Source organism: Pristiophorus japonicus, chromosome 4 (genome assembly GCF_044704955.1).
Source record: "Pristiophorus japonicus isolate sPriJap1 chromosome 4, sPriJap1.hap1, whole genome shotgun sequence".
Taxonomy (NCBI): domain Eukaryota; kingdom Metazoa; phylum Chordata; class Chondrichthyes; family Pristiophoridae; genus Pristiophorus; species Pristiophorus japonicus.
In genome coordinates, this window is record NC_091980.1 from 108526585 (window position 1) to 108544509 (window position 17925).

General features: G+C 39.6%; 1 protein-coding gene across 2 annotated transcripts in view; it reads right to left on the reverse strand.

Annotated features, from left to right (window-relative positions):
* Window positions 1-10757: 10757 nt before the first annotated feature.
* The window catches only part of pdlim7 (PDZ and LIM domain 7), a 165879-nt gene continuing 158711 nt past the window's right edge, over window positions 10758-17925 (reverse strand). For both annotated transcript variants that reach the window (XM_070878487.1, XM_070878486.1), the window contains exons 9-10: window positions 15263-15378; window positions 10758-12811 (exon numbers count right to left, since the gene is read on the reverse strand). In XM_070878487.1, the coding sequence (XP_070734588.1) occupies window positions 12725-12811; window positions 15263-15378 (203 nt within the window). In that variant the 3' untranslated portion in view covers window positions 10758-12724. The remainder of the gene's footprint in view (window positions 12812-15262; window positions 15379-17925) is intronic.

Consider the following 17925-nt stretch of genomic DNA (forward strand, 5'->3'; position numbering starts at 1 on the left):
TCTTTCCCCTTAGTCCTGAAATGTTTTCCTTTTGAAGTATATAATCAATTCGCTTTTGACAGTTACTATTGAATCTGCTTCCACCACTTTCAGCAGTTCATTCAATACAACAGCTCGCTATGTAAAAATATCTCATCTTCCCTCTGGTCCTTTTGCCAATTATCTTAAATTGGTGTCCTCAAGTTACTGATCCGCCTGCCAGTGGAAACCTGCTGTTATTTAACTCACAAGGCTGTGGATGCTGATTGGTCTCTTCTCATCTATGCTTTATTAGTTTATACATCTTGAGCAGGGAATAGGCAGTATAGTTTTATGGAGATGGTATTTTTTTTTTAATTTCCAGTTTTTATTGTACTCTGACATTGGGATTGGTTATGATCAGTGACTGTATGGACGTAGCACATTTGTAAAAGCAATTCTTGTTAAACTTCAAGCCAATTAGATTAAAGGTTGAATCAGCTTTTATTTAATCATGCATTAAAACAAATTTAATACATCAAATCACGACAGAAGCAGTTCAGAAAAATGTAATAAAACACCAGAACACAACAGGTGGCAGTTACTGATTAAACCTGAGCCGATCGTATTAACAATCACTGCCACATTTGTCAGTGTGCATGAGAAGAGACCTGATCGGTATTAAATATCATAAATTGCAGGCTGTAGAACAAAACAGCTAAAAATTAACTTCTGGGTAAAATAAATTGTTCACCACCTCCTTGCTAAGCATTATACATTATTTCTACTTTATATTGAAAATGTAATTCTGTATATGGCTAGTTTTACCAATTGTAAATGTTTAGCTATGCAGTCACTTGCATATAGGAAGGCTTTTGCTGGAGGATATTGGGAATACATGTTTTGTAGCGTTATGGTAGTAAACTTTACAGGTGTGAAGATTATGTAAAATGTGTGTAATTATTTTTAAGTACTCCTTTGCTGCTTGCTGTCATTTACTGTATATGATGTATAAATGCTACAAAAGTACAAAGGCATTTCATGTAAATTATCATTGCAACACTTTGCCTTTAAATAGTATCCCTTGTATTAAACATGTTTGAGACACAAATGCTAAAATTGTTTCAACAGTGCCATTTTATACTTTTTACAATGTATTAAGTGTATATTCTTTTTAATTAACCCTTTGAGGACTACATTTTAGCACCAAAATAGTAAAACTTCTGTTTCATTTCAAGATTACAGAGTAAGAAATTTTCTATATTGAGTATTACCATTATAAATTCTATATGAAGGGTTGAGAATGTCTCCAGTATTCAAAGGGTTAATTAAAATTTGAGTTCCATTGCTCAATCATAATGTAGACTAAGTTTTCAGTCTTATCCAACTCTTCAAATGTTGACTGTATGCACTGGGCTCCTTTCTTCAGCTTGCATTATGGCAAGTCTGAAGGTATACAATAGTCATAAGTTCACATCACCACGAGAGAACTTTAAAAACATTGTCCACTGAAGTGAAGCACACACATATTTGCAGATACTCAAAGTATTTGAAAGTAAAATATATGATGCATGGTCCTAGTGATTTATTTTTGCCGTAAATGTACAATGTTCATTTTCATTTCTTGTTATTTTTAAAAAATATGTATGTTTATTTTGACAGAATCCAACTGTGATCAGAAATATATGACTTTTCTTTGGTGATGTTACCACCAGCACTCTAGTTAGTGTCTATTCTCCATTCAGCAGCAAAGTTGGCCTGCTCCAAATTGGCTTGTGTTTTTTGTGCATATTCCCAATGTTTACAAAACTAACAAGAAGCAAGAGCTGAGCATTATATAATGTGACCAATGCATCAAAAGCATACACAAAGCAGTTCAGGTCTGTAATGGAAAACTTATGTTCAAGTGTTAACCAACAATGTAAACGCTGCTTTCAAAATGAAAGTAAAATTCCACTTCATGCAGCAAATATTAGGAAATAGTTAACATAATTTGCTTCAGGTTTATATTTTTCCACACTGCTTTGGCTTATGGTTCTACATCTTTGTGCTGTGCAATTTTATTGTCGTTTTCATATTGACAGTGATTTTTAAACCCAAGCTATTGTTTATAATGTTATATACAGTTGAATGATAAAGAATCCAGTGGTGCTAACAGGACAATGTTTTTCCACATACATTTTGTTGTACAGCTGTTGTGAAACTATATTGCATTTTAGATCACAATGACCAATTACAGTACTTTGAATTAATTTGGAATACAGCAGTCTATAGATGTACTATTTTGAAAAGTAATTCTGAAGTGCTTTCAAATATATTGGCCTTATGTACATATGCCCACTACAGTAAATCTATGTATTGTAATTTAACCCAAGATTCCAGTAAATGAAGTATATATTGTTAAATTTGTTGATTTGCTTTTTTCTGCATTTTGTATATTGATTAAATATTGGAGCAGAAGACTGGTTGTCCTTCCTCAATCTGATCAGGAAATGAAAATTAATTCTACTTATCCTTTTAGATTATTAAACAGCAAAATTATCCTATTCCAAATTAAAGTATGTGATTTTTGTACAAATTCCTAAGAGTTTACAGCATTAACAAGAAGCAAGTAAGAGTTAAGTGTTATATAATTTATTTGATGTAACCAAAAGCACACACAAAAATCTTAACTGGATTACAATGCAAATGGTATGGTTCCACCATTGATCATTTGCATGGTTCAAAGCAGTTTATTTCCATATTAGTGACAGTCATTTTTGAGGGGTTGAATTTAAAACGCTGATATTCAATATATTGTTTCCAATCTTTGAACATACAACAATTAAAAACCTGATTTACTTGCTTTAAGTTTTTAACTAATTAAGTTAACCCACTCATTAGTGCAACTAATGACAATTTGTCAGTTAGTAAGCCCAAGGTTTTGACGGTGAAGAATTCTTGACTCTATAGTATTCTACTTGTATTAACATGACAGATAGGAAGGTGGGTTCAGTAAGATCACAAGATACACATGAAGCAGATAGCTTGCAGAATGCATTTCAACTTGTGGGTGAGTCCAGAACAAGGGGACATAATTATAATATAGTCACCAACAAATCCGATGCAAATTTAGGAGGAATTTCATTACACAAGAGAGTAATGAGAATGTGCAACTCGCTGCCACATTAAGTGGTTGAAGCAGCATTGCTGCTGTTAAGAGGAGGCTTGATGCATACACAAGGGCAAATTAAATAGGGGCATATGGGAGCAGGATGAGTAATTAGAGTGGGAGGAGATCTTTTTCAACTTCCTGGGTCAACATCCTGGTGCTCTCCAGCAAAATTCTGGCAGTACTTTCACCACATGGATTTCCGCAATTCAAAGAGGTGGCCCTCCACCTTCTTCTCAGGAGCTGGCCTTGCCAGTGATGCCCATATTCTGAGAATGAATAAAAATTGCTCTTCCTTAGTTAGTCAAAACCATTCACGGAACATAGGAAGGAAAAAGAGCAACTCACATGTGCAGTACTTTAAATTTGTATTAAATTTTAGCTGCAGTTGTTTTGTTCACTTACATAAATTGTCCAACGCATTCTTAATTTGAGCTGGCTTCTCCAATTCCACTACGCTCCTGCTTTAGAATAATCTGCAAATTTAACTAATGTCCCTGAATGCCCATAACTTTTGAGATTAACTAATAGCCTTCCATGTGGCATGTAATGCCTAGCATGGTACTTAAAAACAACAGTAATGGACTGAGTTCAGTGCCCTATATGCATCATCTTTTCCTGCAGATAGCTGTTAGTCAAGTAATGAACTGCATTATAGGCCCTGGATTCAAATCCAGCAGGGGTCACTCATCTTTTTATTTTCCAGGATGCATAAATTTAATGCCACATTTTAGGTGACAACAAGGCCCTCTCATTTCTCCCACCCTTTCCTTTCTTTCCCCAGCCTGCCCCCTCCTTTCCTCCCCTCCCCTCTCCCTTACCTTTCCAAAAACACATGTCTAATGCAAAAGCACAGTTTCATAGGTACTGGCAGCTCTTCAATACCTTGTCTACCGAGATAGTGATTGTCATATAGCTATTTGATCATGAGGGAGCATCATAGCTGAGATTCATCTTATACACACTTGATATCTACTCATCCATATTTGCCAACGTGGGCACTGAAAGACACCTGACTAACTTTTGCATCACCACTGTTTGCAATTAACGTAACAACACCACCTTGTATTGATATAGTGCCGGGTTTGAGGTCTTGGTCTTCAAACACTCTCTCCTCGGGCGACCGAAGGCTGCACTGGCACACTGAAGGCAGTGTTGGACTTTGTCATTGGCGTCTGCCCTTGTTGACAGTAGGCTCTCGAGGTATGGAAATTAGTCCACATTGTCCAAGGCCTCATCGTGGATTTTGATAATGCGGGGTGGTGGCAGTACAGTGTGGCGGGGGCAGGTTGGTAGAGGACCTTTGTCTTATTGCTGTTTATTGTAAGGCCTATGCTCTCGTAAGCTTCTGTGAAGGTGTTGACGAAGATGACCCTCTAACACAGCAAGCGAGCTCCAGGTGGGCAGAGGAACGCTTCAAAGACACCCTCAGAGGAACGCTTCAAGGACACCCTCAAAGCCTCCTTGAAAAAGTGCACCATGCCCCCACCGTGACCTGGGAATCCCTGGCCCAAGACCGCTCAAAGTGGAGGAGATGCGTCCGGGAAGGCGCCGAACACCTTGAGTCTCTTTGCCGGGAGCAAGCGCAAACAGCAGAAGGAGCGCACAACAACCCAATCATCCCGTCCCTTCAACCAATGTCCCTTCAACCAGCGGCTGCCCCACCTGTGACAGAGATTGTAGATCCCGCACCTGAGAACTCATTTTGAGTGTTGAAGCAAGTCATCCTCGACTCCAAAGGACTGCCGAAGAAGATTTATATAGTGCCTTTAACATAGTAAAACATCCTAAGGTGCTTCACAGGAGTGTTATAAAACAAAATTTGACTGAGCCACATGAAATATTAGGGCAGATGACCAAAAGCTTGATTAAAGAGGTAGGCTTTAAGGAGCGACTTAAAAGGAGGAAAGAGAGATAGAGAGGCGGAGAGATTTAGGGAGGGAATTCCAGAGCTTAGGGCCCTGGCAACCGGCAATGGTGGAATGATTAAATTCAGGAATGCTCAAGAGGCCAGAATTAGAGGGCAGATGTCTCAGGGTTGTAGGGCTGGAGGAGATTACAGACATAGGGAGGAATAAGGCCATGGATGGATTTGAAAATGAGGGTGAGAATTTTAAAACTGAGGCGATGCTGGACCGGAAGCCAATGTAGGTCAGTGAGCACAGGGGACTTGGTGTGAGTTAGGACACGGGCAACAGAGTTTTGGATGTCCTCAAGTTTAAGTAGGGTAGGAACATGGGAGGTCAGGCAGGAGAGCATTGGAATAGTCAAGTCTAGAGGAAACAAAGACATGGATGAGGGTTTCAGCAGCAGATAAGCTGAGGCAGGGCAGAGTCAAGCGATGTCATGGAGGTGGAAATAAGGCAGTTTTAATTATGGTGTGGATAGGTGGTCAGAAGCACATTTCAGAGTAAAATATGACACTAAGGCTGTGAACATTCTTGTTCAACCTCAGACAAATGCTAGGGAGAGAGATGGAGTTTGTGGTGGGGACCAAAGACAATGGCTTCGGTCTTCCCAATATTTAATTGGAAGAAATTTCTGCTCATTCAATATTGGATGTCGGACAAGCAGTCTGGCAATTTAGACACAGTGGAGTCTTCGAGAGAAGTGGTGGTGAGGTGCAGCCGGGTGTCGTCAGTGTACATGTGGAAAATGATGCTATGCTTTCAGATGATGTCACCAAGGGGCAGTATGTAGATGAGAAATCAGAGGAGACCAAGGATTGGGGGATAGCAGAGGTAATGATGTGGGAGCAGAAAGAGAAGCCAATGCAGGCGACTGATTCTCTGGCTACAATTAGAAAGATAAGAATGGAATCAGGTGAGTGCAGTCCTTCCACCCCTACCCCTACCCCTACCCCTACCCACAACTGGCTGATGGTGGAGAGGTATTGGGTGAGGATGGAGTGATCAACCTACATCAAAGACTGCAGACAGGTCAATAAGGAGGAGGGATCAGTGGGATACATGGGGCTGAGGTGGTAGCAGGGAGAATGTCACTCCTGAGCTGTTCATCTGTATGGCTAAAGCCCACACCATATTGTGCAATTACCCATTGGGGTATCAGGGGAGGCCCATCATTTTAAGCTTGAATTTGACTAAATAACTTTCCATGAAATGTGAAAGACACAAGGAGCTAGTCTGTCTCGTTTATGCAAGGGTACAATTGCTGAAATATTTTTGCATCTGATGGAATGTCTGCCACCTCACCAACACTGCAACCATGCCAAATGCATAGGTACATTGGCCTAGCATTGGATTTGTATGTAATTTTTGCATGCTTTATAAAAAGTCCACATGATAATTCAGTATTTTTAAAACCTCAGTTATGGTGCAAGTATTCAAGATGACCCATGTATCAACACAACAGAAATGGCAGCTGAATTGGTGCACTATATACCACAAATCATTACTTCTAATTTTAATATTTATTTTACTTATGCCACCAGGATGCAAATACTTTTTATAAATAATCTATCTTTGCAAATATTTATGGCCGATAGGTAGATTGCTTACTTCAATTCTAGCTGTGCCTACTATTTTTTAATGCCTGTATCATATCTCCCTTCAATCTTCCCTTCAGTTCAAGTCACTTGAACCTTTATTCATAACTTAATTACTCAAGGCTAAAATTATTTCAGCATTCTTCTCTGAATCCTTTCTAATGCATCTATCATTTTGTATATCATACTCTGTAATCCCTTACCACTGATCTGTATAATGCCATTTTGGATTGAAATCCAATGCCTCTTGATTAAATTGCAGTATCATATTTGCCCTGTTGATAACTGCTCCAGATGCTTTCACTCCTAAATCCTCTTCAGTGGTATAAATCTGGCAGGAGTACAGAAGAATGCTTGTGAATTAGGCCGGGACCCAGTGAAGCTGTATTTTACAGCATCTCCTCTCTGACAGGTGTCTGAAATTAATCTCTTGCAGCATGGGCTCCTGTCCCATTTATGTAAATTGGGTGACCTCCCCCTGAACCCAATCAGTAAACCTAAATACGAGAATCAAAGATCTGCTCATTTTTCAGAGCCAATCTTGCTATTCGTTTCCTGCCCATCTAGCAGTCTTATCAGTAAGCTTAATAGTACAGGACACTTTGCTTCACATCATTCAGAGAACAGCTCCTGTGGAACTGTGCAACTTTCTTTCCCACCCCAACCCTACATTTTCAATTCATCACCTCTCCAGTCTTCTATTCTTAAACTAATTTTCAACCTACCTAGGCAATTTAAAATGTATTCCATGATCTTTAATCTTCCTGACTAATCTAACAAGAACGTTTGTCAAATGCCTATTTCAAACACACAAACTACATCTACTGAAATAGAATGAAAAATATATTAATAAAGTGCCTAATCACAATGTCAGGGTGTCCCAAAGTGCTTTGTAATTAATTAATTACTTTTGAAGTGCAGTCATTGATAATATATGGATCTGTTGGGTCAAATGGCCTGTTTCTGTGCGGTAAATACTTTGTGTTAGGTAAACCTGTGTGAGTACTCAAAGGCAAAATAGAAAAATGTTGAATAATTGAACGAGATGGCTCAGGAGTACACAATATGTTATTACATGTAGGCCAAATCTGCCTCACATTATACTTTCACCTAGATTCCAATCCATGTTTTAAATACTCAGATCTCTTTTTTAAAAAAAGGAAGCTTCTACCACAGAATAAGCTGTTCACCTTTCAGCAGATCATTGGTATGTACCTGATCCTGTGGAATGTCACTAGTCTGTACTTGAGCATTTTTAAAAGTTTTTTTGAAAAACTAATGGTGGAAAACAAATCAGACACAATGGTCGGGATTTTGTCAAAAGAGGTGACTTCAATGCAGACGGCATTGGTGCAGCGTGGGAAACCTTCTCCAAAGTGCAGTCCGTGGCTGGGGCCGGTTAAGCCCGCCTTGTGGGTTTTCCGGCCAATTAACTGGAAGCAGGTCTGATGACACATCATCAGCCGGTTTCCTTAAAGGGACCATTTCCAACTTTTTTTTCCAGTTCTTCTCAGTCTTTTGCAGCATTGAACTATAGTAAACACTGAAACACTGCACAAAGGTGCACAGCTGCACCCAGGCTCTCTCATGACTCCCTCAAAATGCTTATGGAGGGAATCACAGCACACAGGAAGGTTATCTTCCATTGCAGGACACAAACGCACATTGCACGATGGCACACGCATGGAGGAACTGGCTGCAGTGGTGCAAAGCTTTCAATAATCACAAAATGTTACAACAAAGCCACACTCAACCTCCTCCTGCTGTGCCACTCATCCCCATCACTCTGCCTTTCCTACCTTGCTCCTGCACATCCTCACTCACACCAACTGAGCTTGCATCTCCACCCATCCCTTTCTATCTACATTATCAGTTCCCCATTTCATTGGCCACCCCTTGCACTTACCCCCATCCTTGTTCAATCATACCAACTAATAACACACACGGGTAAGCACTTGAGTCCTTTAGCCAATGTTCATGTATAGTTAATGTTGATGTGTTGTCAAACATTGAAGTCTTTATTTTCAGGACTTTGCATTCTTGGACAGATTTGTGGGCACCTTTGGAAGTGGCTTAGTGAGTTGTAGTGAATGGTGAAACATAAAGGTAACCCCCATAAAGGTCATGTGTGTGAAAGGAATGGGTTGAACAGTGCAGGGATGCTTTATGGAGCTGGTGTGTGGTAGTACCACCAACCTGGCACATCATGTGGCAGTCAGCGTGTAGTGAAGTAAAAGGTGGTCACGATGAGGCTATCACTGTGGTTGGTTGCTGATGCCCTGTGTACTGTACAGCATCAGTTGATTGTGGCAAAGGTTGGTGTTGTTGTTAGTGATGCTGGTGTTGTTTAGTGATATTGGTGTAGGGGCTGACCATAGTGGGATGCTAAGGACCAAGGTGAGATTTTTTCAAGGGCACGGATATTGCTGGAATAGATGGAAGGTGAGGTTGAGAAGACAGAAGCGCATGTCAATGGTGAGAGAGGTTGCTCCAAGGAGGTGACAGTGAATAGCGAGTTCACTGTAAACTCTTCCAAAGTGCATATAGCTCAAAAGTCTCTTCCAAAGCCTGAAGACTTCAGCTTCTGACCATGGAAAGTGAACAGCTGTGAAATGGTAGCTTTTATATCACTTCTGCAGCTGTCAATCAGCCAAAGCAATAGAGTCACAGCGAACCCGATGCCATTTACCTGGCGTGTAACCCGAGGGACGGCAAACCCACCAAAGGGTTGTCAAAATTGTAAATGCCTGCTTGTAAGCCTCTAAACTAGCATTTAAGTACTTTTTAATGATGTTAATTTTCTGTCCCGCCACTTGCTGTCGGGGGGTCTGCTATCCGAACGCTGATCTGACAGGTCAGAAACTCACGCGGAGGTGAATTCAGAGTGGGATCCTGATCCACTGTCAATCAGGGCCATTTTGACAGTGGGTCCGCCTTCAAACCCGCACTTGTAGGGCTGGGAAGATTCTCGCCAATCGTTTGTCCAAAATTGCTTTTAAAAACACAAACGAAAGAATAAACATGCATTTATATAGCACCTTTCAGGACCTCAGGACATCCCAAAGTGCACTATTGATTATATTATTCCGTTTTAGCAAGTGAAATCAGATGTTCTTACCAGTGACCATATGCCCAGCCACTCGAATCCCAAAGATGATACATTCCAGTCCTCGAGGCGGAGTTACTCCATTACAGCAGCCAATACAAGTATAATTTGTTTTAATTCATGTCAAACAATAACTGCATCATCAAAGATTCATTAGATGTTTAAGTAAACAGCTATGGATCTTGCCATCTTGGACACAATGAGGACTTTGCAGGACCCTGTACACAAGAACATAACATAAGAAATAGGAGCAGGAGTAGACCATATGGCCCGTCGAGCCTGCTCCACCATTTAATACGATCATGGCTGATCTGATCATGGACCTAGCTCCACTTCTCTGCCCGCTCCCCATAACCCCTTATCGGTTAAGAAACTGTCTATCTCGGTCTTAAATTTATTCAATGACCCAGCTTCCACAGCTCTCTGAGGCAGCAAATTCCACAGATTTACAACTCTGAGAAAATAAATTCCTCCTCATCTCAGTTTTAAATGGGCATCCCCTTATTCTATTATGCTTCCTAGTTCTAGTCTCCCCCATCAGTGGAAACATCCTCTCTGCATCCACCTTGTCAAGCCCCCTCATAATCTTATACGTTTCGATTAAGATCACCTCTCATTCTTTTGAATTCCAATGAGTAGAGGCCCAACCTATTCAACCTTTGGTCAACCCTCTCATCTCCAGATCAACCTAGTGAACCTTCTCTGAACAGCCTCCAAAGCAAGTATATCCTTTCTTAAATATGGAAACCAAAACTGTATGCAGTATTCCAGGTGTGGCTTCACCAATACCCTGTATAACTGTAGCAAGACTTCCCTGCTTTTATACTCCATCCCCTTTGCTATAAAGGCCAAGATTCCATTGGCCTTCCTGATCACTTGCTGTACCTGCATACTAACCTTTTGTGTTGCTTTCTTGTTTTGACTCCTCAAATAGCAAAACATTCCCATAATTCCCATATCTGCAGAATTTAAATTGAGGTTTAATGAAGGAAATGAAAAATGTTTTAATAAAACCAATAAAAACACGGAGCACAGTCTCAGAATCCCTCTAATGTTTTAATTGTAAGCATGTGTCAGAAACAGTATGTATGCAATTTCAAAACAGAATGCCAAGAAAAACAATACACAATTTGAATCATAGCTTGCTTTAATTTCAAATGATTATGCTCCTTTCCTGGCAAAGTACAATAGTGTTTAAAAAAAATTATGTAATACGTGTCTGTTATACTTGTCAACCAAAGGAGGATAAATTCAAGTAATGAAACTTAGGCTAATAAAGCAAGCACTTTACACCAACACCGAGTAAATATAGGATCCATACTTGTGACAAATGCAATAAATAAAGTCTAAGTATGGAATTAAGTTTACAAAAACAAGTGAGATTTGTGATGACCAGATTCTTTATTGCAGCACTTTCTACTTGCATCCAACCTGAACACTAAAAATAATTATTAGGTTTAAATGATGCCAACAAATTTGCCAAACCAGTTCACACATCTTCAGATCATTTAGCCATCAATTGTTGCAGAAAAGTCTCACAATGTAATACTATGTGGTCCTTTGGCAGACAGCTCCTGTGTGCGACATAACTTGGTTCCAGAGCTCGACGGCGATATGACACTCTGACCTCTGGCGCCAGTTTTATACAAGTTCCTCTAATAAACATATTGAGTATCATCTTTTGAGATTTGCCGTTAATATATTCACAAAATAAAACCTTAAACAAATCAAAAGTTATCTAGATAGAAAATGTTCCTAAGTAGATAAATATATCTTTGGCTGCTTGATAAGTCTTTTTGGTTTTCACAGGCTGTTAAGTGTGTTATACCTACACAAAATCTCCCCTTCTGCCAACAGTCTGGTAACACCAATTTAATCCTACACACAAACCATTTGAAAGGAAAAGGAAACTGGATGCATTCCTTGCACTACTACTTCTAATCAAATCTACTTGGTCAAACACAGTATTCCAAATTTTCTTTGATGAAATCCAGAAGAAATCTTCAATTCCTCCTGCAGGAAGAATACAAGCTGCAAAGGTACTGGTCACAGGTACCCACATGGGGCAAGTTCACTACTCACTACTAATGTCGGTGCACTCAGCAGGTTTTAGACCAATTGGGCGCAATGTAAGCAAAAAAAAGTGTACAAAACGTGTACTAGACCTAATTTAGGTTTTACAAATACAGTGACTAATCTGTCTGAATATTAAAAAAAACACCAATACTTGTAAATAGTGAACACATTCCATATGAATTCAGATCATCTTCCTGCACTTAAAATATGTTTTTTTTTAAACCAATCTTAGCACAAGTACTTTGGTGTAGATCTCCCTTCTCATACAATCCATAGAAGTTGCAAGTGCAATTTAGTATAGTACTTACATAAGCGATAACTGACAAATTAGTATCTTATGTAAAGCTGTTTGGCTTAGTCCTGAACACAAACATTTTAAACAAGTTTTTCTAGTTCCTATTATCAGGCAACCAAACTAATTCTGCAGATGAAATAATGGCCAAAGTTCTAAAGTTTACGAATAAAATACTGACACTGATTTTGCTTTACAAGTATCAACATAATCCACCAAAATAAAGAGAGATACTGCATGGTGCAAAAAGTCTCAAAGAACAAATACTTAATAAACAGAATTCAATGTGTGCAAAACAATGATATTGGTGAAATGCGTGAGGATATCCTTACGCTGTATGGATGTCCGAGATAGCTATCACTAAGCTTAGTTCCCTTTTGAAAGGGGAAGTTAAAATTTAAATTTATAGGAGATTACATACACAACAGAAAGACATGCAACATAATTGGCCCTTTGAGATAGGCTTATGTAACAGCTTTGTGTGTTGATAAATTGCCTCTGAAGCATTTCATAGATTCTTGTTGTACCAGAGAGCCAGAATTCTTTTGCAACTTCAGTTCTCTTTGTGACTTCTTCCAAGCTCCCTGTTTCTGAGTCAGGTTTCTGTTGTGCTCTCTGGTAGTTATCAGTGTAGGACTAGACAGTTGAAAAGGCATGGGTCTTGCATAAGGGCTTCTCTTTTTTGGAATAAAATGTCTTGCCTTCCAAGTTTATATGACATACCTGGATGGTTAAAGAAATTAAATCAAATAGAATCAGATCCCCTCGGATTTAAATGGAAAGTTCAGACGTCATTATTATGGACTTATTTTACATATTTGCACTCATATAATTGCGTAAATACAATGGTTTACATTTTCAAATGCACTCAGAATTTCTGTACCTTTACTAGAGATATCTCACATTAATATAACAGAAATGTTAAAAGTTTTCCAACTAGACTAACATAACACATCATATATAATTTTGTCCATTCTAAATGAAAAATAGGCACAATATTGCTAATCTTTATTTTCCTAAACTAACCTGGAACGGCAATCCAGTTGTTCAGTATTAGCAATTTTAAAATTTGACACTCTATAGTGATTTAAACATTAGAATTCACACTTGACATACACTCCTGTGCTGTCCACCCTCAATATTCAATTCTGGGCACCACACTTTAAGCAGGATATCAAGGCTTGGAGAGGGTACAGAGGAGGTTTACCAGGATGATACCGGGGTGAGGGACTTCAGTTATGTGGACAGATTGGAGAAGCTGGGATTGTTCTCCTTAGAATAGAGAAGGTTAAAGGATGATGAGGTATTCAAAATCATGAATGGTTTTGATAGAACAAGTAGGGAGAAACTGTTTTCTCTGGCATATGGGTCAATAACCAGCACTCATAGATTTAAAATAATTAGCAATGAACTAGAGAGGAAAGGAAGAGAAATTACTTCACAGAGGTTTGTTATGATCTGGAATGCACTACCTGAAATGGTGGTGGAATCAGTTTTCATAGGAAATAATTTGCAGAATTATGGCGAGAAAGCTGGGTTGTGAGACTAAATTGGACAGCTCTTTCAAAAAGCTGGCACAGGTACAATGGACCGAATGGCCTTCTTGTATGCTGTAAAATTCTATGATTCAAAATATCCAGAAATAACAACATTGCATTATAGAACAGCTAATGCACATCAAGTACGCTGCAAATTATGAAAACAAAAAGGTCAAAGTCTTTTTTTAAAAAAAAAAGTATGTGTGTGTGTGTCATGGCTGCAATATGCTCTTAAAATTTAGTTGCTACATCATTTGTCACAATGGTCAACATAAAGTAAGATGGTTGATTGAGACAGGGTTAGAACTTACAACCTCTAAGAGTCTCATCAGATGTGTAAAATAAAGATAAAATAGTCAGTCTGGTTTGTTTATGGCCACCTATCTGATGATGGCTTCCAGCATGTGCCTGAAATAGGAGGCCTGAGGACCAGTCTTTGGGCCTTATTGTAGTAATCGGGGGGAGCTGCCAGTGTCTATTGTGTCTCCAGAGGTCGCTCGCTCATGTGGCCGGATGGAATTTCAGCTGCTTGCCTCGTGGCAATGGCACTCAAGCAAGTCCTTGGGAGGTTTGGCAAGTGGAGGTGGGGGGGAGGAAGGGCGAATGAGAATGAGAATGAGAACTGGAGGAAGGCCAGGTGGAGGCTGTCAGCGACACGCAGTAGTGTTGTGGAGCCAGAAGGAACACTTGCTCCTCCGAGCTCCAACTTGAGGCAAGAATGAAAAAACAACTTGCATTTCTGGTGGCGGCCTCCAAGGACTGCTTGTTAACCACGCAATACTGAGCAGGGCAGGCCCACTGTGGACGGGTCCTGAAAGTGGCAGTGGGCCCTCATTCATATTGAAATGAAGCCTGCATTACTTTCAATCGCTGCCAGGGCCACCTAACAAAAAGGCCCTGATGAACTTCACAGTGGCCCGGATGCACACGCAAATTGGGAGCGGGCCTTCTCACTGCTAAATTTGTCATTGTTGTGCTCATTTTACACCCATGAAATGGATGCTGCAATGTTGAATGTCCACCTCTATGATTTGAACAGCCTATGTTCTTCAAATACTTAACCAACAGTTACGTATTTGAAAAATTGCCATTGAATTCAAAAGTAGTTGTCAGTTAGTTACAGAAACCAATTACGATTTTGTTGAAAGGTGGGAGGGATCCTACCCTCAAACCATCTTCTTGCCAATCAAAGCAGGTTTGGAACATTTATTTTGGTTAGGCTGGAACATGAGTATGGAATGTAACTGTTTATTAAACTGCTCATGTATTGTGACTGAATTAAAAGGATCAGTACCAAACTGAAACGGGACAAAAATATTTAATTTACGTCATATTCATGACCAACAAATCTCCTCAATGTTTTTAAATTAAATTTAAATTGCCATTTTTGCACATCAATTCAGTGGTGGCCATTTTCAAAAGAAAGCACTATCTGGATACAAATAAAACAAAAATTGTTAATAATCCTTGCCAATTACATCACGTGTGCCTCTTGAAGCAAGTAGGCCTTTAATTGCTCTCTGCTCTTCACCTCCCTAACAGTTTATCTTAGAAGAGACATGTAAAGTTGTCAATGTATTACATTATGACTGTAATAGGTCAGTGATGGAGAATAGAAAAAAAGGTTAATACTCACTGCACATACAAAACAGGTGTCATGCCAGCTGTACCCTAGAGCTTCAAGAAATCTATCACCAGCGTCGATCTTGAAGTCACAACCCTGGCATTTAGTGCCAAACATTTTCTCATAGTCTAATAAGATAAATTGAAAATGTAGTTTCAGATTTACTTTTACAGTGCACTAGAGACTTTAATGTTAGAGACACACATTTTTATAATTATTCATTTTTTCATTTAATAAATCACTGTTCTGGCCTCAGCTGGAGTATCGTGTCCAATTCCAGGCACCACACTTTAGGAAGGATGTCAAGACCTTGGATAGGGTGCAAAGGAGATTTACTGGAATGGTACCAGGGATGAAAGACTTCAGTTTTGTAGAACGACAAAAGCAGCTGGAATTGTTCTCCTTAGAGCAGAGAAGATTAAGGTGAGATTTAATAGAGGTGTTCAAAATCATGAGGGGGTCTTGATAGCGTAAATAAAGAGAAATTGTTTCCCTGGCAGGAGGGTCAGTAATCAGAGGACACAGATTTAAGGGAATTAGCAAAAGAACCAGAGTGGAGATGTACAGAAATTGTTTTACTCAGCAAGTTGGGAAGAATGCATTGTCTGAGAGGATGGTGGAAGCAGATTCAATAATGGAAAAGAAAATCGGATTGTGTGTAAAATGGACTACCAATTACCTATCTCCCATTTTCTGCTACCGCCCAAGAATAATCTCACCCCACAGAGTCCATCCAACCCAATTCTCTGAACTAGTTCTAATTATAACCTACCACAAATTGAAGCTTTGAATTTAGATTCTCTTGCAAATTTGTGAAAAGGTTTACCAGGATCATATTTCGAGAGCACAAAAATGTTGCATCAGAATGTTTGAGTAACTGAAGGTCAGACAGATATAGCATCCCATCAAGGAATATCAGAACTGACAAAATAGGAAGAAATACAAAATGAAAGCAGAAGAAAATACGAAACACTAGATCTTTGCTTATGTAGTGAAGATAATTTATGTAGATAGATTTGTTTTTCTTGAAAAAAGATTACATACTGATACATTTCAACTTTTCGCATTTAATTCCATATTCATGCAAGTAACAATGTGTCACACATGCTCCAACATAAAAGACTGCCCGAAATATAAACCATCACTTTTTTCTCCTTAAAGACAAAAGATATCTTATTAAAAATCTTGCATAGCTCCTGTAAACATTTTAACGTCAGCCTTTATAATGGTATTCTCTATGTACACATTTTATAAATAAATATTTTTTTAAACTCATGGTTTCATAGAATAAATGGACAGAGTTATGGAATTCAATGTCTAAAAACACCATTAAAAAGTCCCCGAATAACACTTAAAGTAAAGTTGCCTTATTCAGTCACTGTGAATGAATGGTTGAGATAGAAACATAGAAAATAGGTGCAAGAGTAGGCTATTCGGCCCTTCTAGCCTGCACCGCCATTCAATGAGTTCATGGCTGAACATGCAACTTCAGTACCCCATTCCTGCTTTCTCGCCATACCCCTTGATCCCCCTAGCAGTAAGGACTTCATCTAACTCCTTTTTGAATATATTTAGTGAATTGGCCTCAAAAACTTTCTGTGGTAGAGAATTCCACAGGTTCACCACTCTCTGGGTGAAGAAGTTTCTCCTCATCTCGGTCCTAAATGGCTTACCCCTTATCTTTAGACTGTGTCCCCTGGTTCTGGACTTCCCCAACATTGGGAACATTCTTCCTGTATCTAACCTGTCTAAACCCATCAGAATTTTAAACGTTTCTATGAGGTCCCCTCTCATTCTTCTGAACTCCAGTGAATACAAGCCCAGTTGATCCAGTCTTTCTTGATAGGTCAGTCCCACCATCCCGGGAATCAGTCTGGTGAACCTTCGCTGCACTCCCTCAATAGCAAGAATGTCCTTCCTCAGGTTAGGAGACCAAAACTGTACACAATACTCCAGGTGTGGCCTCACTAAGGCCCTTTACAACTGTAGCAACACCTCCCTGCCCCTGTACTCAAATCCCCTCGCTGTGAAGGCCAACATGCTATTTGCTTTCTTAACCGCCTGCTGTACCTGCATGCCAACCTTCAATGACTGATGTACCATGACACCCAGGTCTCGTTGCACCTCCCCTTTTCCTAATCTGTCACCATTCAGATAATAGTCTGTCTCTCTGTTTTTACCACCAAAGTGGATAACCTCACATTTATCCACATTATACTTCATCTGCCATGCATTTGCCCACTCACCTAACCTATCCAAGTTGCTCTGCAGCCTCATAGCATCCTCCTCGCAGCTCACACTGCCACCCAAACTTAATGTCATCCGCAAATTTGGAGATACTACATTTAATCCCCTTGTCTAAATCACTAATGTACAGTGTAAACAGCTGGGGCCCCAGCACAGAACTTTGCGGTACCCCACTAGTCACTGCCTGCCATTCTGAAAAGTCCCCATTTACTCCTACTCTTTGCTTCCTGTCTGACAACCAGTTCTCAATCCATGTCAGCACACTACCCCCAATCCCATGTGCTTTAACTTTGCACATTAATCTCTTGTGTGGGACCTTGCTGAAAGCCTTCTGAAAGTCCAAATACACATCAACTGGTTCTCCCTTGTCCACTCTACTGGAAACATCCTCAAAAAATTCCAGAAGATTTGTCAAGCATGATTTCCCT